We start from the raw sequence: 24065 nt of genomic DNA on the forward strand, positions 1-24065 counted from the left end.
AACAGCAGGAGCAAAGGGTAGGAAATGCTGCAGAAGAGCGAACTGTGCTGGAATGAAAGGACCGGGAAGAAAGAAATAAGAAAGGGGGGCTATGGGGCTCAGGTTATGGAGGACCTTGATGCTATGGCCTTGACCTTAGATACAGTGGGGAGTGACATGGTCAGTGTTTCATTTTTGTCAAGGTCCCTGGCAGCTAGGGTAGATGGCAGGTGAGGGCAGAAAGACACAGAGGCATAGCTGTTAGCAGGACGCCACAGTGACCCAGGTGGAGTGACAGTGGCCACAGCCAGCCCAGGAACAGCTGGGAAAGGGAACCTGAGGCTGATCCCCAGCGGCTGGGAAGAAAAGGCAAGAGGTCTCGAGTCTAAACTTGGGGAAGCAGACACAGGGCAGCCTCCCCCGCCTGCCACACATGGGACGGGAGCCTGGAAGTCAGGAGGAGGTGGGCAGAGCTGCCCCAGGAGGGACAGGCAGAGGGGAGCGAGGCGGCCTCCTGAGCACAGGAATGCGGAGGAGGGCACAGATGGAAACAGAGACCTGGGAACAGACTAGGCGAGGTCTCCGTGCCAGGCTGAGGCATGTGGACTGTATTTTACAGACTGGGGTTGCAAACTGGCGGCCCATGGAATGACTCTGACCCACAGATGTGCTTTGTTTGGCAGATTTTAAAAGTCAAATTAGTCACCAACGTTTAAAGCCAAAAGAATTTACATTAAAATTCTCATTTCTGGCATGTGTTTTGTCCAGAGATCTGGCCATGCTGAGCCCATCTCCCCACCTAGTTACCGTATGTGAGGCGTGGGCTCTCCAGCTGGACCCAGGCCCTACCACCTACCACCTGCCCATCTGGCTCATCTCCACGATGCTAAACAAACATATCTTTCGGGGTTTGTGGGCATTCGCGTTTGCATACTGGCAGGAGTGCAGGCAGCCCCTAAGGGGTATCCCCTGCCTCACGCTGTAATGTAGTAGGGAGAGATGGTTTCTAAGAAGCTCGTTTCTACTGAGCTCCTCTGAGCCTGGCCCAGACCAGAAGAGGCGGGAGAAGGTGCCAGACTGCCACCCATCTGATCCTGCCTGGACAACTGGTCTGAGCAGGACCCACACTGAAAGCTGCCCCCAGAGGCCCCCAGGGAAGCCCAGGAGGAAGAAATGCAGACGGGCATTTAGGACACCGAGTGATACAGGTTGTGCTGGACCCATCTGGGGCGTGGGAGCCCCATGGTGTGAGAGATTCGCCGGGCCTGAAGAAAGTTCCAGGCCTTTGACTTGAGCAAAGTCTTAAAAGGACAGGTAGGGTTTTGCCACGTCAGGTGGGAAGACAAGAGCTCAGAGCAGAGCTGAGCAGGCAAAGGCAAGTGTCAGGAGCTGAGGCCCTTCCCTGAGGGCAGCCACAGAAGGCTCTCGCAGCTGGGGAGGGACAGGCAACCCAGGCCTCCCTCCCTAGCACTCCGGCTCCACGTTCCCACCCTGGCCCCAGCCCGACGCTGCGGACGGGCGCTCACCCAGGGTCTGCTGGTTGCGGACACCGCCAATCACCACGCAGATCTCGGCAGGCACGTCGCCGGTCCCATCCTTGCTCACCCCCTTCTTCTCCTCCTTGGCCTCGCCCTGCCAGATCACCTCCTGGATGTAATCATCGGGCAGCTCCGTCTTGACCTTCACCTCTGTCATCGTTCCCTGCTCGGCGCTCAGCGAGGCCTCGGCCGGCACAGGCTCTGGCCCCTCCACCTTGGTGCTCTTCTGGCTGCGCTTCAAGCGCTCCCTGGGAAAGAAGACAGTCTGCTCAGTGTGGACCCCAGACTCGCCCCAGACCTACCTGGGAGCGCCCCAGCCAAGGGGGTTGCAAAATTTTTAGCTATGGACCCACCTCTCACGTGACCCTCACCTTAAAGCACAGGTCCCCACCGCTGCCCCTGAGGGTCCTCCAGGGAACCCTGGGGCTCCAAGGAACACAGTTTGAAAATCACTGGACTAGGATGGCTCAAACTGTACCCATTTTGCAGATGGAAAAGCTGGGGTCTAAATGTGACCAGTAACTCTTGTAACTGGAGTTACAAGAGACCTGCAAGAAAAGCTCTGGCTGGTTGAAATCAGTTCTTCTCAAGCTTCAGCGTGACCATAGATCAGCTGAGAATCTTGGTAAAATGCAGATTTGGTTCAGCAGGCCTGGGGCTTGGCCTGAGATTCTGCATTTCTAACAAGCACCCAGTGGAGGCAGGTGCTGCTAGTCCTCAATGGCAGTTTGAGCAGCAGGGGTTTCAGTGGCTTGATGTATGCAGAGCATGTGGTGCCCTTCCCTTTGCTCCTTGGCGGAAGGGCTGCAGAGCTCACCCTGCTTTACAGTAGGGAACACACAGGCCAAAAGGCTCACTGAGGGGGAGGCCACGGAGCCAACACTTGGCCCCCCCACAATCTGGCCTCTAGGTGGCTCTTCAAATAGGAGAAAATATCCTCAAGTTAATATGCTCAATATCGAGGGTGGGCCCTGAGGCCTAGAGCAGGGCTGTGACCTGCCCAGGGCCACACACAAGATTGGTGGCAGGCTGAGGCACAAAGCCAGGTCCCAGCCGTCCACTCTTGAACTGTTCTCCTTTCAGTGACACTCTCTGTGTTATAAGAGCCCCCTCATCCTCCTGGCAGTGGTGGGGAAGCTGAGGCATGCACAAGGTGGGGAATCAGGTCATGTTCCAGGCCTGCGGATGCTGCCCTGGCCATGTCCAGCCCTCTCCAGTGCTCCAGAGAAGCAGCTGGACCGTGAACTTCAAGGCCCAGGCTCAGGCATGCTCAGGCAAGGCCAGGTAGCATACCAACTGGAGCTTAGCGGAGGTGCCCGGGCTGGGAGGCAGGACCCGGGATCTCCTCCTGGATCAGCAGTGGGCTTGCTCTGTGACTCTGGACAAGACCCTTCTCCTCTCTGGGCTTCCAGCTCCATCTACCACAAGAATATGGGTTTTATCATGCCCACTGTCCCGCCCAGCTCTCAACTTTCTCCCAGGTTGGGGAACTGAGCAGAGAGAGAGAAGGAAGGCTGCAGCTGATGACGAGGGGGCAGAGAAAGGCCACTGGGGTGGTCCTATGACTGCACTGTGTCTCCCCACCCCCGCGTCACGTGGTGAAGTCCTAATACCCAACGTGACCGTATCTGGAGATAGGGCCTTCAGGACGTAATTAAGATTAAACACGATCAGAACAGTAGGGCCCTTATCTGATAGGACTGTGGCCTTAGAAGGAGAGAGATCTCTTTCCCGCTATTTCTCTACCATGTGAGGACACAGAGAGGAGGCTGTCTGCAAACCACGAAGAGGGAGCAGAGGCTGCCTGATGGCCCAGCGGGAAGGAGATGCGAGGAACTGAGATGGAAGGAGCACTGGCTTGTGAATTTGGATCATCCCAGAGCCAAATCTCAGAACTGCCACTCTCTCAAGTTGTGGGTTCCTGCAGAAGTGACTTCACCCCCGAGCCTCAGTCTTCACACCCATACGATGGGGATAAACACGGCACCTACCCCACAGCACTGTGATGCAGACACAAGGCAATGTCTGCAAGGGACCTAGAACGGTGGCCCCAGTGGAGATGTTCTGGGGTACCTATCGTCTATATGGGGGGCAGGGGAAAGAAGTGTTCAGAGAACGAGGGAACGCAGGGGAAGAGTCTTACACGCATAGATTTTAGTGCAGGGGCTGTGGAAGTAAACCAGTGGGGTTTAAAACGCAGCACTGTCATGCCAGCTTGGAACCCCGAGTGGGCCCTGACCCTCTCTGAGCCTGTTTCCGCACTAGTGAGGCAGGGAGCCCCACACTAACTCAAAGGGCCTCGTGAGGACCAACTGCAAAAATGTACAACTAGAACACTGTCTAGAGTGACTCCTAGATTGGAGATGCTAGTGCTGAGGGAAACTGGTGATAGCAGTTGCTGAAATCCCTATTCCCTAGCTGAGACCACGTGGGTGCTACAACTGGCCAGTCCTGCCCACCCTGAGACTCGCTGAGCACAGAGATAGGACTCAGGGACCCTGTCCGACCCTCCATGCCAGCCTGGCAAGAACACAGCCCACAGGTCCCAGGGGCTGCTGGACAGGCAGGCAGCTGAGGACGCTCCCTGGCTTGGCCCTGGCTGGTCCCGACCCCGGCTGCACAAGGGGCTAGGCCCCAAGTTCAGGGCAGATGGGCTTCCCAGGGCCCGCAGAGAGGCCCACCAGAGCTGAGGTGTGAACCCTGTCAGTGTTCCCCACAGCTGACGTCACAGGATGGGAAGGACATAGAACAGCTCCCTGCCCAGAACGCCCTCCCCACCGGGCCTGTGAGCGCTTGACCATCCAGTCTTAACGGACCTAGGGTCCCTTCCCGCCCTCAAGGACCTCATTAGCATCTGCCATCCTGGTGGGAGGGAGGAGCTGTTGGAGTCTGACAGGTTGGGTGTCACAAACCCTGCAACCTCTGGCCAGAGAGTCCCCTCTCTGAGTCTGTTTCCTTGTCTGCTAAAGGGGGACTGTGATCCTTGCCAGCGCGGGGCGGGAGGGGAGCCAGAGAGCTGTACAGAGTGGATCTCCTTGGATGGCAGCTGCCATTATGATGACATCCCTGCCTCTGGGAAGCCTTCCCTGTTTGCTCGAGATGGCGTTAGACCCTGTCTCTGAATGCCCCGTCTGCCTTGCACAGGTGACTCACACAGGTGACTCTCACACCCTCTTGCCCACAAGCACAACCGCACACAACCATCCACTCTCTTACAGGTGACACCTCTGAGCCCTCGCTGCACTGAGAACACGGGGGACTTCTCTTCCCCCAGCTTCACACTTTAGATTTACAAGCCCAAATGTTGCTTTTCTCGGATGCTTTACATTTAATTAGGCATCCTAATAACAATGGAATTGCAGAAGTACTTATATCACTGTGAATTAGTGGTGCAGCTCCTTCTAACTTCTTTAAAAAAATTTTTTTCATGTATCATTTTTTAAAATAGAGCTCATTATTTTAATTATATCCATTTAAATGTACAGTGGAGCCCATGGATATTCTCAGCACGAATCATTAGGTATATTAGTGAAAAAGCACTTGGAATCTATCTACATGCTGACACTCCATAATCTATTCTATTTGTGTCACTGTAAAATAGATTTATATAGAGATAACTACAAAATAGTTGCTCAAGATATGCTATGAATTTTATATTTAACCCGAGTCATGCTTCAACATAAAATCCAATGTCAGGCACTAAAAGGATATTTCTCAGTGAGCACATGATGTCTGTGGTCACTGGTTACTGCTCATCCCAGAATGCCAGGAGAGAATCCAGACCAAGTGGGTCCCTGCCCAAGGAATTTCCTAACAGCCCTGGCCTTTCACTAAGGCAGTGGTTCTCAAAGTGTTTTACTTAAAGGCCTAGGGTTTCCAGAGCAAAGGCCCAGAAGCACCCATGAGGCCTGAATAACAGGGTGGTGGTGACTAGACCTCCAAGAACCCCTACTTTCTCCGTCTTTGATACCTACAGCTTTACTTTTAGTAGGTGGTAAATGGCCGCTCCCCTGAAAGACAGGCCTACGACCTAATCTCCAGAACCTGTGAACGCAAGCTCATTTGAAAAGAGGCTCTTTGTAGATGTAATTCATTTAAGGATCTTGAGATGAGATCATTCTAGATTATCTGGGTGGGCCCTATATGCAATGACAAGTGTCCTCATAAGAGGCATGTGGGAGATTTACAGACAATACAGAGAAGAGGAGGCCGCATGGCCACAGACTGGAGCCATGCGGCTCTACAAGCCAAGGAATGCTGTAGCCACCCAAAGCTGAAGAGGCAAAGAGCAGATCTCCCCAGAGCCTCCGGACGGCGTGTGAGCCTGGCCCAAGACCTTGATTTCAGACTTCTGGCCTCCAGAACTGTGAGATCAAATTTCTTTTGTCTTAAGCTACCTAGTTTGTGGTAATTTGTTACACCAGCCACAGGAAACTAATACACTAGGTGTGACTAAATTGGAAGAAATACCTCCGAAGCAGTTAACTTTGCAAACCACTGACCTCCACCCACCCCCCCAAAGTTTTCTTTTGCTTCGTCCTTACTCATCCCTGGGACTGAATCTGATATGGCCAGTCCAATGTGCCCGCAGAGCCTGCCTGGGGGAAGTTTCAGAAACAAAGCTCTTCCTCTGGGTCTTACCAGATGGTTCGGTGCTTATACTCACCCCGTCACATCTGGCGCTCACAAACACCCTATGGCCAGACGGGGAACCAGAACAGAGGACAGGGCCTGTGTCTGTTCCGTCCCCATCCACATCCAGCCCTAGCCTGGGCCCTGTGGCACGGTATGAACTCAGTCAACACGGTGAATGAACGGCATGCCCAAGGGCACAAGACTTCCAGCCACAAGCTTGTCTGAACAACTCTTGTGACTCCTATCCTGGGGCCGTTCCCACTGAGCCCTGCAGCCCAAGACAACACAACCAAACAACTTCTCAGTGGACTGGGGGCTCAAAGACAAATCCCATTTCTGGCCATGTTGAAGGAAGAGTCCCAGTGATGCCCAGTGCCCGGGAGTCAGACAACATTCTCTCTGAATACAGTTTCTACATCATCCCACCAAAAATGCTAATGCTTCAAGTTCTACCAAGTCACAGTAGTAATGAGACGTCCTCAGCACACTGGACTTCGGTCCCACCCCTGCTTGACTCGGTTTTCCCATCTGACGACAAGTAAGCTAAAGTCTGAGATGTCGAAGGCTCTGGTGGAGGCCAGACCTCTACCCCGAAAGTGTGCATGCCTCCTCGCATAGGATGGGGAGCAGGGCATCTGTCTGTGCTCTAAGACTCAGCCTGAGGGCCACTCCACCTCCTCCAAAGGCCACTGCTTCTTTACTCTAGTACTTTAGCCACCTGAAACAATGTTAAGGTCGGGGGGGGGGGTAAATCTCCAATCACAGTGTGTAAGCAATGACTTGGTTAACTCCCTCTAGAATAAAACATCGTTAAAAGACTCCAAACAGAGCTTCCCTGGTGGAGCAGTGGTTGAGAGTCCGCCTGCCGATGCAGGGGACACGGGTTCGTGCCCCGGTCCGGGAAGATCCCACATGCCGTGGAGCGGCTGGGCCCGTGAGCCATGGCCGCTGAGCCTGCACGTCTGGAGCCTGTGCTCCGCAACGGGAGAGGCCACAACAGTGAGAGGCCCGCGTACCGCAAAAAAAAAAAAGACTCCAAGCATTACGAATGAGGGTTAACTGCCCTCAAGGTGAGCTTAAATACACTCTTCATGAATGCATGGATACATGGGGTGTTAAATGAATGAACACACATCCAGCCATGATTTCAGGGGCCGTGCTTACCCTGCTGCAGAGGCTGACCACTGACCTAGGCCTCCAGCTCTACCCAGCTGCCCACCTACCAATGATCTGAGTACAAATGATTAGCATTCGTAGATGCTGGCAGGCTCCTCCTTGGCAATGCTTTCTAGGTCCAATGAGGTTTGTGCCTCCCCCGTTCCACCAGAGCCGTTCTTTCCAAGGCCTACTGGGACCTCCATTCTCCTAGATCCAACAGTCCCTGCTGGGTCCTCACTGAGTTCGTCCTCTGTCAGCAGCCTCAAACGAGCTCCCCTCTCTCCTCCTCCAACCCTTTCCTCACTAAGCTCTGGGCCTGCCCGGTGGGCCTGCCACCTTCCAAACCCAACCCTTATATGTCAACCTGCCCCAAGGATCAGTTCTAGAGCCTCTTCTATTAAATATATATATATATATATATATTTATTTGTTTGTTTATTTATTTGTTTGTTTGTTTCTTTATTTTGCAGTACGCGGGCCTCTCACTGTTGTGGCCTCTCCCGTTGCGGAGCACAGGCTCCGGACGCACAGGCTCAGCGGCCATGGCTCACGGGCCCAGCTGCTCCACGGCATGTGGGATCTTCCCGGACCGGGGCACGAACCCATGTCCCCTGCATCGGCAGGCGGACTCTCAACCACTGTGCCACCAGGGAAGCCTGAGCCTCTTCTATTTTTATCCATACTCACTTCCTACATGATCTCCCCTAGATTCATGCCTTTAAATATTAACTATGTGATGATAAATCCCAAATCATATCTCCAACCTGGACCTCCCCCCGCCACCCCGAGCTCCAGACCTGCATGACAACTACCCTCTGGATACTTCCACCTGGACGGCTAACACGCACCCATATTTACAGGTCCAAACTGAGCTGCGGCTACACCCCTTCCCCCAAGTCAGGAAAACAATTCTTCTGACTCCTATCCCAGTGCTCTTCCCGCTAAACCCCGCAGCCTAAGACACTGTCATGAGATAGCGGCAGTCTTCTCCACTTCGGTTAGTATAATTCTGTCCCTCCAGCTCCTCAGACCCAGACTCTGGGTATCCTCCTTGTCTCTTCCCTCTCACTGTCTCCGAAGCAATATATCAGCAAATCCTATCAACCCCAGCTTCAAAATATGCCCAGAACCTGACCACTCCTTACCACCCCACGGCCACCACTCTCGTCCACGCCGCCTTCCGCTCTCTCCTGTCTTGCCGTAGTATTCTCACAGCCCGTCTCCCTGGTCCTATCCTGGCCCAATGCCCCAAAACTGACGTTCAACACAGCAGCCAGAGCCATCCTACTCAGCTAGGCCAGCTCGTGTCACTCCTCAGCCCAGCACTCATTTAGTGTTCCGTGTCTCACTCAGCGCAGCAGCCAGAGTCCTCGCCCCGGCCCGCAGGGCTCTCTGTGACACGCCCCACGCGCCCGCAGACCGCATCTGCTCACACCGCCCCTCTCGTGCCCTCCTCGCTGGCCCCACCAGCCTGCTCGCTGTCCCCTGAGCACGAGGACAAGCTCCTGCCTCAGGCCTGAAATGCTCTGCCCTCCTCCCCAGATGTCCCCACAGTGAGTTCTCCACTCCCCCAGGTCTCTACTCAAACATCCCAGTGCTGGCAGAGAGATCCGTGGCCACCTGATCCAAAAACATCAGCCGTCTCCGCTGCACCCCAGCTTCCACACTCCACATCCCTTCCCAGCTCCACGCCTTCTGCTCAGCATTTACCCTCCATTCATGTAACATGCTTGTTACTCCTCATCCTCTTCGCTGTCTCCCCAAGTAGAATGACAGCTACAAGAGGACGGGGACTTTGTCTCCTCGGTTCACTGTCCCATGCCAGCACCTACGGCAGCGCCTGGCATCGGGGAGGGGATCAATAAGCACCTGTTCACTGAAGGAGCCAAGAAGGATCCCTGCAAAGGTCAATGCCATTGTGGCCCTTGAGGCGTCTCCCTCTACCCACCCCACAAAAGAACTGTCGATGGTTGAACTGCTTCAGCTGGTACCCAGGACTGAAGGCAGCAATGTCCCACCCATCTGGCCCTCGGTACAACATGGGCTGAGGACGTTTCACAGGAGCCAACGTTCCGAATAAGTGAAGCTTATTCCTGAAGCGTCACAGTCTTCTCTCCACCCTTTCCAATGGAAATTTTCTTAAATGTAACAGACTCTTCCTACTTTCGAAACTGCCAAAATCCAGCAGCCTTGGTAATGCTCTAACACCAACTCTTCTCCTCCAGCTTTACTGAGATACTAGTGACATATAACATGTAAGTTCAAGGTGGACAAGGTGATGATCTGATATTACATAATGACCTCAGCTCTTGAAGATGCAGGGTCACCGTTATATCTTCCATTAGCAGATTCGGGCCCTCAGGCAGGCATGGGGTACTGACACCCTGTCTCAGGGTGACAACTGCCAGGGAGCCTGCAGCCTCCACCAGTGGCTCTGGGAATGCCCCCTCTGCTTCTAACAGGTCCCAGATCCGAATCTGCCTGCCAATTCCATGTGGTCCTGGGAGACCTTCAGAGGTAAGGGCTCTAGCCCACTGCTTTGTGTATCCCTGTGCCTAGCCCCTGGCTGATGTCGGCTAACGTCTGCTGAACGATACAAACCGAAAACGGCAGGTGCAAAAATGCCAGCATGCGGGGTGGAAGAGATGCCGGTGGCAATGGTGCCAACAACAGGGTGAGTGAGGACAGGACAGCTGTGCCATACCAAGTGGCCAGGACGGGCCAGCCACGGCGCTGCTTCAGGCCACATGCATGCACTGTCCCTGCTCTTCACAATGCCTTACACAGCAGGTAGTTTTGCTCTACAGATAAGAAAACTGAGGATTGGAGAAACAGTGACTTGCTCATTCATGGTCACACAGCTTTCTAGTGACAGAAGCAGGATTCAACCAGGTCTGTCTGACTCCAACCCCTGGGCTTTTTTTTTTTTTTTTTTTTGCGATACGCGGGCCTCTCACTGTTGTGGCCTCTCCTGTTGCGGAGCACAGGCTCCGGACGCGTAGGCTCAGCGGCCATGGCTCATGGGCCCAGCTCCGCGGCATGTGGGATCTTCCCGGACCGGGGCACGAACCCGCGTCCCCTGCATCGGCAGGCGGACTCTCAACCACTGCGTCACCACCAGGGAAGCCCCCCTGGGCTTTTTTAATCATTTGGATGATTTCTGTTTTTTTCTCAAGAGAAGAGAAAGTAATAAAAACACTTGTTGAATGAATGAACAAATAAATGACTAAATGACAGGAAGCTCCAAGAGATGGGGAACACGTGTATTGCCTTGTCTCCTACAGTATCCTTAGTATCTTGACCGAACAGGCACATGCTAGATGCTAAAAACAGGAACACAGAAATGCAAGAAAACAAAGGAATGGAGGGCTCCATCTCTGCCACAGAGAAAGGTGTTTGGGCTCTGTGTTCAGTGCTGACATTCAACTCTCCTTGATGTGCCCTAGAAAGGCTGCTGTGCTCACACCTGTCCTTTGGATGTAAAGAGTCCTGTTTTTAGCCACAAGGACAGAAATCATAATGGGACAAAGGTTGCAGCTTTACCACTAGCCTGGAAGGGCCAAAAGAGAAAAAGTACAGCAAAACCCCAGTTTCCACAAACCCCAGTAACAAGGCAGCTGTATTTACGATTCCACCTATGATTCAAATCTTCACGCCATCACCCATGCCTTAATAACCCTCAGAATGATCTACTTCTGGCATGTAGCACTGATATATTTTAATAAATAGTCAAGTAGAAAAGATGAGATTAACAGATTAAAACTAATAACCTATTAAACAACTCTTAACAGTCTAGAAGTTCAAAATAACCTACAATGCATAAATATATCATTCGTTTGAGTTAATTCTTAGGCACTTAATTTTCTTCAGTGTGTGGTGTCAGTCAGCCACAACGCTGGGTAATACCTCAGCTCAGAAAGTCAGCATGAAGACTTAAATATTAAGAGTTAATTCCCTGGTTAATTTAAACCTAAAATAGAGAAAAGCAGGAGTCTTGAGCAATGCAGTCAAGTCACAAACTCTGACATGTAGCAGGTAGGGCCCTCTGGGGAAAGCTGGGAGCTTCTTTCAAGGGTGCCATGGCACATGGAAGGTTGGCCCAGGTCAGCAGAATTACTGTTAATAGCATCTTAAACAGACGCACTGCCTTCGTCTTCCAATGGGTCTGGCCTTGGTACAATACATATAGCTAGCAATGCGCCCGGCTCTCTGAAGACCCACCTTGCCGCGGCCCTCCCTACACAACTTTGGGACCCTGCAGACTCAGGAATTCTCACCCACTTAGAATGCCCTTGACAGGCAGGTGGGGAAGGGGAGGCCACAGAGGAGCCCACGTCCACAGTCCTGCATCTTCTGGGGCACCCGTGGTGGCCCACGCAGACCCCAGAGAGCAGGTAACTCAACCATGAAGAGGGAGGCCATACCTAGGTTCTCTTGCTGGCCATATAAACAGGATAAATACACCCTTTCTGCCGTCAATGGTATTTCCTGCTGAGGCTGTGACTTGGCCTCGATCTCTGATGCCCAACTCCTCTGGCCATCCTTCTCGGAATAAAATGTAAAGAAGCTTCACAATGGGACTGCTCTCCTTCCATCCTGCCCACGCTGACAACCGATACCAGGAGCTGCCCAGCTGCTTAGAAAGCTCTGCCGTCCCTCCGATGTGCTCGTCCCATCCTGGCACTACATCTGGCCTCCACCCCTCCGCTCTTCACCCACCAGTCCTTGAGATGGGCTGATGACAGACTTGAGGTCTGGAATGCACAGCCAGCTCTGTCCACATGCCCTAATGTGAGCACCTGGGCCTGGACCCTCACTGCCCAGAGGCATGCTGTCCCCAGACACACAAACGAGACTCCTCGCTACGCAGTCCAGCCCTTCAAGGGGTTTGAGGATGATAAACTAGGTGCGTGGACCGTTGCCAAGCTTCCTAACCTGCCCACACCTCTCTTTCCTGACGTGTAAGCACTAACCTCAAAGGGTTGTTTAGAAGATTAAAGGACAGGGCTTCCCTGGTGGCGCAGTGGTTAGAGAAGAATCCGCCTGCCAATGCAGGGGACACGGGTTCGAGCCCTGGTCCAGGAAGATCCCACATGCCGCGGAGCAACTAAGCCCATGCGCCACAACTACTAAGCCTGTGCTCTAGATCCCGCGAGCCACAACTACTGAAGCCTGCACACCTAGAGCCTGTGCTCCGCAACAAGAGAAGCCACCGCTATGAGAGGCCCGTGCACCACAACAAAGAGTAGCCCCTGCTCACCGCAACTAGAGAAAGCCCGGGCACAGCAACGAAGACCCAATGCAGCCAAAAAAAAAAAAAAAAAAGATTAAAGCACAGAAATGTTCATAAGGGCCCAGCACAGCACCACACACATAGTGGGACTCATTAACTGTTAGTTCTCTTCTCCTGTCCTTACCAAGCACTCGCCAGGCAAAATGTGAAAAGTTTGGTCCAACTATGAAAAAGATGAGCTCTTAGGCCATGGGTGGAGAACTCATAAATGAAGGCAGGAAAGGAATGTTTAGCCCCTGTGAAAACCAAAGGAGTGGAGGGCACGGCCCCCTACACGCAGCAGTGATGAAAAGGAGGGAGAGGTGGGGACGCACGCCGGCAGGTTCACTACAGGATGGGAAGGTGGGCATGACCAAGACGGTAGGTTTGATGTCCCCACGCTCTTAACCATCGCGGTTTGCATCGAACCTGGAGGAAGTGGAAGCCAAGGGGTGAGGATTTTTCTCTCCTGTTGGCAGAGCCAGACAGACAGTGAGGCTGTGGATGCTTCCCGAGATACTTTCTCAGATCGAGGGCCCTTGTCATTAAGGGGCTCAAGAAGCAACCAGGTCAGATCATCCTGGTTCCGTTCTCAAGAATGTGCTTCTTCAGGACAAGACAAGACTTCCAGATGCTCTGAACTGGTAACTGCAGCTTCACAAGGAGAACTTGCTTAATTTGCTCAAGGAGCACAGGTGGGAAACTCAAGCTGGGTGGGTGGACTGAGCCCAGGTTCCCTAGAGATCCCAATCACTTCCCTTTGCTGGACCACCCCAAGCTCAAGAACGCAGTACCGTCTGGAAAAAGGACTTACCGATTTTGAGGCATATGACTTGTAGTTTGCATTTCTGTGGCTGTCTCCAGAGGACAAATCCAAGGATGTCTGAATTTTCCAAAATCGGCCCTATTTGTGCAGAGGCTAGGCTTAACAGTAACTGATTAAGCAGAAAGTGAACTCTGTCCATCCAGAAAAGCAACGGGGCCCCTTGGAGCAAGTATATGAACCCTCAGAATCAGCCTGCAATTTATGATTTTTGTTAGCCAAACTTTGGCCCAAGCTTGGTAGGGTGAGAACACACATTTCTGGAAATCAAATGAGCTCCAATTACAGAAACATAAACCTAGAGTCAAGATGAAGATGCAGGGCTTCCCTGGTGGCGCAGTGGTTGAGAGTCCGCCTGCCGATGCAGGGGACACGGGTTCGTGCCCCGGCCTGGGAGGATCCCACATGCTGTGGAGCGGCTGGGCCCGTGAGCCATGGCTGCTGAGTCTGCGCGTCCGGAGCCTGTGCTCCGCAACGGGAGAGGCCACACCAGTGAGAGGCCCACGTACAGCACACAAAAAAAAAAAAAAAAAAAAAAATTCATTCTGCTAATACCATACTGGTCATTGACTAGCATCAGGCCTACTGATACTATTGAATTTTGTGCAAGTAAGGTTAATTTGTTTAGGGCTACTTTAATTTTCCTGCTGAAAACCAAAATGCTAAACAAGAAGAAGATATTATTTTAAAAATAATTATGCAGCCGTACACATGAGGTTATGAGATTAAACTATCCACCAGTGGAAAATCTTGGCTTAAAGGACAAGACTCAGCAAGGCCCAAAGCCATTTGATTATTTGGGTGACGGTGAACGAGTCTATTTCTCAGTTCTCTCTGAGGAGGGATGCCAATCACTGCCTCAGATGGCCCCTGGGAGGAGCAAGTGAGATGTGAAAACTGCAGGACACAGGGTGTGGATCATGGTAGCCCCTCCACAAACACGAGCTCCACTACCACCCACCCTCATCCTCACCTCCAGCCTCTCTCCCATGTCCAGGCTCTATGAGAAATCAATTGCCCTTTCTCACCTTCTGAGATGGCCCACACTCTGTCTGGGGAGTGTGTTTCTCTCTAAAATAAATCCACTTCTTACCTATCACTTTGTCTCTTACTGAACTCCTTCTGCGATGAGACATCAAGAACCTGAGCTTCATTAAGTCCTGAGACCAAATAGACCAACTCCCACTCTTCGTCAGCACCGGTGGGGACATCTTCTGTGCCGTTTCTTTGTCACAATTTTTGATCATAATACCTGTTTTGGAAACTACCTTGGAAGGGATAGCATCTAAAATCGTAAGCGCAAATCTTGACCAAATTGCCCGGTGGATTTTGACTTAAGAGTGGAATTTTGGACAGCTCGGCAGTTAGAGACTTCACCTCAGGCCTGTCTGAAAGGGGTCAGGCTGCATCCATCGCAACCAGTACCCCTCTGGGCCATATACGCTGGGATTGGGAAAGATGTGAACAACAGGAATTAAATGGGGAAAGACTTAGTAGGTTATGTAATCGGGTTTGGCCGCAATATGAGTTAGGAAATTTAAAATGGAGTGAAGTACCCTGTGTTCAAATTTTCATGGCCTCGTGTCTAGGCAATGGAACCCAAAAGGAATTTAAGGTGTACGTAGCTCGGAGGGATAACTCTAGGACGGACACAGAGGACATTTTAACTGACCCACCCTACAGGGCCATGGACTCCTCCTCCCCCGAGGTACCGGCCCTTTTGGCTATGCATTTCATAGCCCAGTCTGCCCCAGACAACAGGCGCAAAATCCAGAAAGCAACCGCTGGCCCTCAGACTCCAGTAAATGATTTGTTCCAATTGGTTTATTTGGTTTTCAGTAATAGGGATATGGCCAAAAGGTCTGAACGCACCCAGAGAAATATGCAAAAGGCCCAAATGATTGCAGAGGCTTTGTCCACTCACAGACCACCAAAGGGGAAGCCGGCTTTTCTGGGCCAATCTGGCCCTGGCAGACCACAAGGCCCTTGGATACCCATACAAGGCCAATGTACCCTGTGTGGAAGGGTCACTGGAGGGAAGATTTTGATCGCTGTGCCCTTGGGCATTGGAAGAGGGCATTGGAAGAGGGAATGCTCCAGATGCCAGAGAGCAATGGGGGCCCCTCGGCCATTGATGGTTTTGCAGTCAGAAGACTAAAGGGGCCCAAGGCAGAAAATGGCTCTGCCGAGAGATACCATCTACATAACTAATGTCGAGCCTCGGGTGGTCATTGATGTGGCAGGCCACTTGGTAGAATTTCTTATAAACACTGATGCAGCCTTCTCGGTCTTAACTCAAAGGATTGGAAACCTTAGCAATCATAAGGAATACGTAATGGGGTTGTCGGGGAAGAGACAGGGGCACACTTTCCTGGAACCCCTTTTGTGCAAGATCAATGGCCAGCTGTTTTTACATTCCTTTCTGTTTGTGCCTGACTGTCCCATCCCTTTAATGGGAAGAGATCTGTAACTAAGTTAGGGGCAAGGGAACTACCCTCACCACCAAATGGTTCTAATAAAAAGCAAAGAGGAACAGATAAAATCTGAAGCTAAAATAGAAGCCTTAGTAGGCCCTGGAACGTGGAATACTGAGGTTCCAGGCTTGGCCAAAGATATCCAGCTGGCGATTATTAAGTAAAAAGGGTTATATAGTGTCTAAATATAAGGTACAAATTTCTTAAACCTAGGGAAGATCCTCAAAAATGTTTGTAAGTAGATTACCAAAATAGGAGGTCACTGGTCTGACTAAACTGACCATAGCTGACATTCAGAGCCTGATAGGAATTTTGGAAGAGGCCTTCTCCCCTAAGCTAAATGAGGAAAAGTAAAACTTTCCAATACAGGTGAATGGGTATGTCAGTCCTCCAATAGCACTGAGGTAACCACCCAATTCTTTGAAAAAGAAAACAAAACTGTCCTTGTTTTACAAATGCAGTCTTTACAGGACCAGAGGAGTGACTCCAAAAATAATCCAAAACCCACCAATGCTTTTACCACTCCCCAAACCTTCCCTAGGTATCTTAAGAGGCTTGTAAGTATTAAACAAAGGGGAAACAAAGTCATCCTAGGAGGAACTTGCCTTTACAATCTCAAATGTCCTATCTGGTCTTCTCAGGAACACTTATCTCTGCCATCTTTGTTTTTTTTTTTTTGCGGTAGGAGGGCCTCTCTCACTGTTGTGCCCTCTCCCGTTGCGGAGAACAAGCTCCCGACAGGACGCGCAGGCTCAGCGGCCATGGCTCACGGGCCCAGCCGCTCCACGGCATGTGGGATCTTCCCAGACCGGGGCACGAACCCGTGTCCCCTACATTGTCAGGTGGACTCTCAACCACTGCGCCACCAGGGAAGCCCACTGCCATCTTTTTAAGTGCAAATTTTTTAAAAAGAGGGAAAAGTAATTTAGAACTTGACTTGTCACAAGGATAAATAGAAATCTTATGTGTCTTCTGTGCAAACACTAGTAAAAAGGATTTAGCCACCTAGATAGGTGACCTTGATTTGTTCCATCTGCTAGAAGCCTAATTTGAATCCAACCCCTTGTAACTGATGGCTTTTATGTTGTACCTGACTCAGGGCTGAATTTTTGGAATGGGAACTATGAGGCCTCTGTGTTTGTGTGTTCATATGTATCTATATGTGTGTTGTAGGTGTATGGTATTGCCAAATATTAATTCGTAAAAGAGCTCTACTTAATTGGCTTTTTAAAAATTAAGCGCTTATATAAATACTCAGAAGTAGAAAATAATCTGGCCAGAATGAATTTCAGGTTCATGGCATCTGGAAAATATTCAGTACTAAACTGATATCTGGTATTGAAGGTGGCTTAAGCTTGCTGGTTTGATTAATAGAGACATGTAAGAGTCATCAGTGTTAAGCATAATACTTGTTTGTTTACCTGAGTAAACAAAGGTGTGAAGAATGAAAAAAACTGAAGAGTTATGCATGATCATTAGTTGGGTAAATGGATTTTGTTAGGAATGGCCTAAAACAAGACTGGATTTGGTTTCTCCCTGCAAAGTTTTCTTGAGATGCTGCTTCTAATAACAGATAGTACGAGTTTCTTTGCCTGTAAGTGACCTGTATTTGTTTTTGAGATCGATTTGTCCGCCATTTTGGACCCATTTGGTTCTAACCAGTTTATGTCATGTCCTCGGGCTATGTCATTCTTTCACAGGTTGTGCCCTCCTCCTTCCCTCCTGTTTTACTTCTGATTCCCATAAGAATATGGGAGTAAAATCTCTGAGGGGGTAATGAAACAGGAGGGAAGGGGGCAGGGCACAACCTCTGAAAAAATGACATAGCCTGAGGACATGACATAAACTAATTAGAAGCAAATGGGTCCAAGATGGCGGACAAATTGGACAAGTTGACTTCCACTAGACCTTGAGCCTCAGTATATGCTCACTGTAACACATCAGCAAGCTGAATGACATACCCACAGGCACCATGACAGGTCCAAGGCCGACCATAAGGATCAAAAAGGGGCGGTGGCCCAATTCCTGGAAATCCCCACCCCTTCCCAAAATAGCTAGAATACCCCTCCCACTCATTAGCCTATGAAATTACCCACCCCTATAAAAACTGACAACCCCATACCCTGGTGCTTTTCTCACCTTCTGAGATGGCCCACACTCTGTCTGTGGAGTGTGTTTCTCTCTAAATAAATCCACTTCTTAGCTATCACTTTGTCTCTCACTGAATTCTTTCTGTGATGAGACACAAAGAACCTGAGCTTCATTAAGTCCTGAAACCAGGCGTGTGATCTCAGTTGGAAGACAGTGGGTTTTGGCTGGGTTTGAGTCCCAGCCCTTCAGGCTGAGTATGATGCCTGGAGCAACACCCTGTTACCTCACCACCACCAATCAGAAGAAACTCTGCACACAGTGGAAGATAAAAGACTCTGACCCCCCTCCCCAAATGATTAACTGCGATTAACTTCCCCTTTTTCCCTTTAAAAACTTTCATGGTCAAGCAGAATCTTGGTAGTTGGTTCTTGGATACGAGTCCATCTTCTCCGCAGGTTGCTGGCCTCCAGAATAAAGCAATCTTTCCTCTCCAACAAAGGAAAAAAAAAAAAGAAATCAATTGCCACCCACTGTTCCCTCCTCCTAGGAATGGAATTCAGCATCACGGTGATGGTGGTGATAAAAGCAAGCACTTATTGAGCACCTACTATAGGCCAGGCATTGTGCTAAGCGTAGGCATAGCATTATTACTGCACTTTATCCTCACCAACACCACTATGAGGGAGGTATGAATATAATCGCCATTTTACAGATGAGGAAACTGAGGTCAGGTAACTAGTCTAAGGTCACACAACCAGGCAGTAGATGGTGCCAGGATCTGAACCCAGGTAGTCTGGGCTCAGAGAGAGGGTGAGTTAGATGCCCAGCAGACCAGGCATGGAGAGTGGGAGCCACAGGGACCATGCTGTCCCACTCTGGGGCTCTACCAGGACCAAGCAGGAGCCTGTGCATTTTGGATGCAGGACTTACACAATGCTTGGCTGAAACGGATTCCTCAGGCCTGAAAAAAAGGGCCTTTTGGAAACTCCCTTCCAAGCCTATCTTCTAAGGTCCTGCCTGTCCTGAACCCTCGGCAATATGTCTTGTAACATCTTGCCCCCTGCAGTTTATTCTCCTCCTGGCAACCAGAACGATCCTTTTAAAACCAAAGCATATCATGTCACTCCTCTGCTCAAAATCCCCGGTGGCTTGCCATCTCACACAGGGTAAAAGCCAAAGTCCTGACAAAAGTCTCCAAGGCCCTATGCAGTCACATCAACCTCCTTGCGGTTACTCCAGGAATGCTCCTGCCCCAGGGCCTTTGCACCTATTGTTCCCTCGGCCTGGAATGCACTTCCCCCAAATGACTGCTTGACTCAGTCTCTCATTTCCTTCAGCTCCTTGTTCAAATGTCACCTTCTTGCTGATGCAATACTCCTTCTGACTCTCCCAACCCCCCTCCCTGCTTTCCCCCTTCAGCACTTTTTACCAAATGGCATACAATGTGTTTTCAGTATTTATTATGTCTCCTCCACTCCCACTAGAACATCAGCTCCACAAGACCAGGGATTTCTATTTTGCTCACCACTGTATTTCCAAAACCTAGGTCAGACCCTAGCACTTAGTAAGCACTCAGTAAGTGTTTGTGGAATGAATGAATGAGACTTGGTCTTATCACCTTCCCTCCCACCCCAATCTCCCTGTCTAGAAGATCCTGATCGCTTGTTAGGCAACTGGTACACCCGGTGATCAAGTGAGTCCCTCAGCTTCTTCTATCCCTGGCTGTCTTATCTCCAGATGAAAGGGTTGGACAAGATTATCTACAGAGTCCTTCCAGCTCTGAAAACCTTCAACTGACAAAAAAAAAAAAAAAAAAGGGCATAATTCTTCATTACAGCAAGCCTGTAGCTACATTTACTTGATTATGAAAACTGCGTTTCCTTTAGAATTTTCCACAGTTAAGGCCCCGCAGCCTCCCACGCTTCTTAAAATAAGTGACGTTTGGCTGCAGTTGTGCTACGTGATCTGTAACCTGCACACTAGGTTAGCATTAACCTCAAGTGCTGCGATCACCGGTCTTATAAAGTCGACCCAGGCTGGGTTACAGGGACGTAAACCAAACCACAGTTAGTTGTTTCCTAAGATCAGAAACACCACCTCTCCTTGTCCCCCTCAATTTGACACTCATTCCTTAGCAGCCCATGCTGTTGGTTTTGGGGTTTAGCCAGAGGCCCTCTGGAGAAGGAACAAAATTAGGTGTTCTGAGCCAAAAGGAAGGCGCTGCGACGAAAGCAGACCCTGGTGTGATAACACAGCATGTGTGGCACAGCTGGGAGCAGGGAGCGGAGGTCAGAGGGTCACAGGTCCTTCAAGGTCAGTCCTGACCAGGGCCATCCAGCCTAACTGACTTCAGGGAGCCTCGGGTCTTGGTCTCCCCATCTGAAACAGGAACTGCATGAGCCTAATGTTCCATCAAGTATCTACAACTCTAAGCCCCACCTGGCCAATCTAACCCAAGGCCAGGGTCAAATTCACCAGTGGCGTCAGCTAAGGACTATGTTAATGTTCTCTGGACAAACGTCCAGAGACGTCTGGAATGCAGAACTAACTTCTCACACTGAATGCTGGGTCACTCCATGATAAGGCTGCTTTGGTCCTTCAAAGATGCTCTCTTAGGTTTAAGGACAGAATCAGTATAAACTCATTTGTGAGCTCCTTTGGAGGCCCTGCCTTCTGGACGAGCCCCCAGCCTATGGCCCAGCCCTGGTCCCCTAACAGGCTCCTCTAACCTCTGTAAACTGATCACTTCCAACTGGGCAGCCTGATGCCTGTATACCTCTCTGGGCCTCAGCTTCCTGAGAGTAAAGTGGGAATAATAAGCGCAGCCTTCACAGAGCTGTGATAAGATTACATCAATTAATAAATGTAAATCACTTAGCTCAGAGCCTGAGTAAATGGTAGCTGTTATTATTATTATTAGAAATGTTTTCTTTACATCTCAAGTCACACCCTAAGGTCTGGGCTGGCCCTTCCTGGTGTATATTCTGGCACTGTGGTAATAACATGGGGCTCCATCACTGAGTGTATGCAAACCTAGGTTAATCAGGGAGAGCAAACAGATGGCACACGTACCACCTCCCGCCTCCCCTGACCGGGGCAAGCATCTCTAATCTATCTATCGCAGCACTCTTCTCCCTCTCACTACAGCCTTGGGCTGATAAGACTCAAAACAGAGCTTCAGGCACCTATGAGCACTGTGGGGAAACCCGCCTGCTGTCCCCTGACCATCAGGCAGAGATGCTGGTATGGGAGAGATTCATGCGTTAGAGAGTGAGGGCAAGGACCACATCCACATGCAAGTGATGAGGAGTGAAGGGCAATTTGTCTCCATTCACTCGTGCAGACCCAGCACTTTGAACAGTGCCTGCCACATAGCAGATGCTCAAATATCTGCTGGATGAATAAATTAGCATCTAATCCACCTGAGTCCCTAGCACAGAGCACTGGGCCTAACCTAGCAGGTGCTCGATGAACATGAGAGGGCAGTGGGGGAGGCTGGCTAGACCCTCACTTGAGTACAGCATCACCGCCTAGAGAAAGCACTGCCTTAGGCAGGGTCAAGGCCTGACACTGCCACTCACTCAGCACATGACCCTGAGCAGGGCCTTTCTTCACCATGTGTCCAATGAAGGGGGTTGGGAGCGGGGAGGGGAAGCTGACAAAGCCCAAGGCCCCTTCCAGTCCTGACATTCAGATCCAGAACACTCTTCCAGGCACTCCCCTGCAGGCCATAGCCTCATACCCTGTTCTTACACAAGATTCCACTACCAGGGGCCCAGGAGAGAAACACAAAGGATCTGGGTAGCTGCTGGCCACGTGAGTCACTGTCCAGATTCCCAGGCCCAAGCCCAGCCCTGCAGCCCTCCATTCCAGCCCACACTCCTGACTCCTACATCATGCATCTTCTCCCATTCTCACTCAGTGTACCTATCCCATAAGCACTCACTGAGCAACGGCTGGAGGCTAGCCCACAGCAGTGAACAAGACAGACGTGGCCTCTGCCTCTGGAGCTGGCAGTCAAGAGGCAGAGAAAAGTACACAAATATGTGGAATAATTGAAGAGCATAAACAGGCCACGAGGGACACAGGCAGGGTCAGAGGGGGTCAGAAAAGGCTTCTCAGAGGGGAGGATGGAATTGAGACCTGAAGGATCAAAGGGCACGAATCATGGGAAGATCAGGGAAGAGAACATCCCAGGCAAAGGAACAGCAGCTGCAAAGGCTCTCAGGCCAGGGGTTGGCAAACTATGACCACCTGTGTATATATGTATTATCTATGGCTGCTTGCGAATTACACTGGCAGAGTTGAGAAGCTGCCACAGAGACCTATGGCCTGTGAAGTGTAAAATACTTTGTCTGACCCTTTCTAGGTAAAAATGGGCGACCCCTGGTTTACAGTGTTAGATAAATAAGAGAAGGTCAGGGTAGCTAAAACAGACTGAGCAAGGGGGAGACACACGAGGAGACTGGGGAGGTGGGTGGAAGCCAGGCCATGATGGCTTGGGTGGGACACACTGACCTCCAGCCTGGTATCTCCTGCAAACGGGGGCCAGAGTGATCTCCCTGAAACACAGGGCTGAACCCCTTACCCTCCTGCGCTCTTGGTTTCCCAAAGCACCTTGCACAGAACACTGGCTCCATGGGATAAACCTCAATAAGAGTGTTCTGTAGTTAAGTAAGTTTGAGAAACATGTCATTTCTCTCTCTCTCTCTCTCTCTCTCTCTCTCGGATGCTATCAAGCAAACACCCTAGCACACGAAATGCTTGCAAAAGTTCCACAGCAAAGAAATCTGTTGACTTTGTTTAACTCACCATCCTTCAAATTTATTTGGTCATAGAACCCCTTTTTTTCCCATAAAAATCTATTAACATTTGAAGAACTAGTGTTCCATGTGCTGAAGGGAAAACTCCTCTGCTTGGCACACCCAGCTCCCGTAGGTAATCCCAGAGGCTGTTCTAGATTTTGAGGGTGTGGCCTGGGGAGCCATCTCTCTAGTCTGTCCCTTGCTGCCTTCTTGCCTCCAATGCCCTAAATAAAGGTCATCTGGCCACTGCAGCTCCGCTCTACCTAACGAGCAGCAGCAGCAGCAGCATTAACATGTACACCAAGTAAGTGCCTGCCTGCGCCCCTGGTGGTGGACGTCTACTACATGGGCCTGTCCAGCATCGCCTTCCCCCAGCTTTGGTAACCACTCCTCCCCCATCTCCTGCCAGCTCCAAGGGTGAGGTCTGGCTAAGCAGAATATTCCATCCTCCTGCTTTGGAGGGACGGGTTCAGGATACGAGCGCAGGACCCAAGCGGTACCGGTGAATTCCAGACTAGGATGGGCGTCCCTGGAGTTCACAACGCAGCAGCCGAGATATGGGATTCAAGCCCAGGTCCTTCTGCCCAGTCTTGCACTTTGCCCTAAGTGTCCCCCAACTTGAGCGGCCAAGGCCAGTTCAGCACTGAGACATCCTTAGATTCCAGTCACAGGGGCCCAGAGAGGGCACCAGGAGGGCTGGAAAGGGCTACCCACAACCTCATATCCTCCAGGGAAGTATGGATACTTCTCAACAAAGGGAGCTGGCCTGGACCATTCATCCTTTCAGGTGGAAGGTGATGACCACAGAGAGGTAGCTGTTAGTCGTGAAACCAGGGAGAGGAAGACCGGGGGGCGGGTGTGTGTGTGTGTGTGTGTGCAGTAGGCGGCGGGGGAGGTGGAGCATACCTGCTTGCCGTGCTTTTCCTTCCAGCTGCACTGGCTCCGTCAGCCTGCAAAAGAAACCCAGAACACCTAGATCAGCCAAGAGGAAAACACAGATTCTACCCACTGTACCCTACCAAGCTCCCGCTCAAACACCAGCCTTCAGAGGGGGTGAGCCAGCCACAACGCCCTACTCCATTCTTCCAGGCTAGAAAAGTCTGCCCCCAGTGGTAAGAGGGAGTTAGGACAGCCAACCCCCCACCAACCCCAATTTGCTTGGCCCTTTAAATCCAACTGAGCACCCACTGCCAACACAAACCCAGCAACCACAGAGCCCTGGGGACTCAGTGAAAAGTAAGTAACCAACTAAATCTGAGATTGAATTGCACCATTTTCATTTCCAGCTGG

General features: G+C 50.9%; 1 protein-coding gene across 7 annotated transcripts in view; it reads right to left on the reverse strand.

Moving 5' to 3' along the window:
• ZNF618 (zinc finger protein 618) overlaps positions 1 to 24065 on the reverse strand; it is a 187910-nt gene that overhangs the window by 67518 nt on the left and 96327 nt on the right. For all 7 annotated transcript variants that reach the window (XM_060101351.1, XM_060101354.1, XM_060101353.1 and 4 more), the window contains exons 2-3: positions 23682 to 23725; positions 1506 to 1765 (exon numbers count right to left, since the gene is read on the reverse strand). In XM_060101351.1, coding sequence (XP_059957334.1) covers positions 1506 to 1765; positions 23682 to 23725 — 304 coding nt within the window. The remainder of the gene's footprint in view (positions 1 to 1505; positions 1766 to 23681; positions 23726 to 24065) is intronic.

Source organism: Mesoplodon densirostris, chromosome 6, assembly GCF_025265405.1.
Source record: "Mesoplodon densirostris isolate mMesDen1 chromosome 6, mMesDen1 primary haplotype, whole genome shotgun sequence".
Taxonomy (NCBI): domain Eukaryota; kingdom Metazoa; phylum Chordata; class Mammalia; order Artiodactyla; family Ziphiidae; genus Mesoplodon; species Mesoplodon densirostris.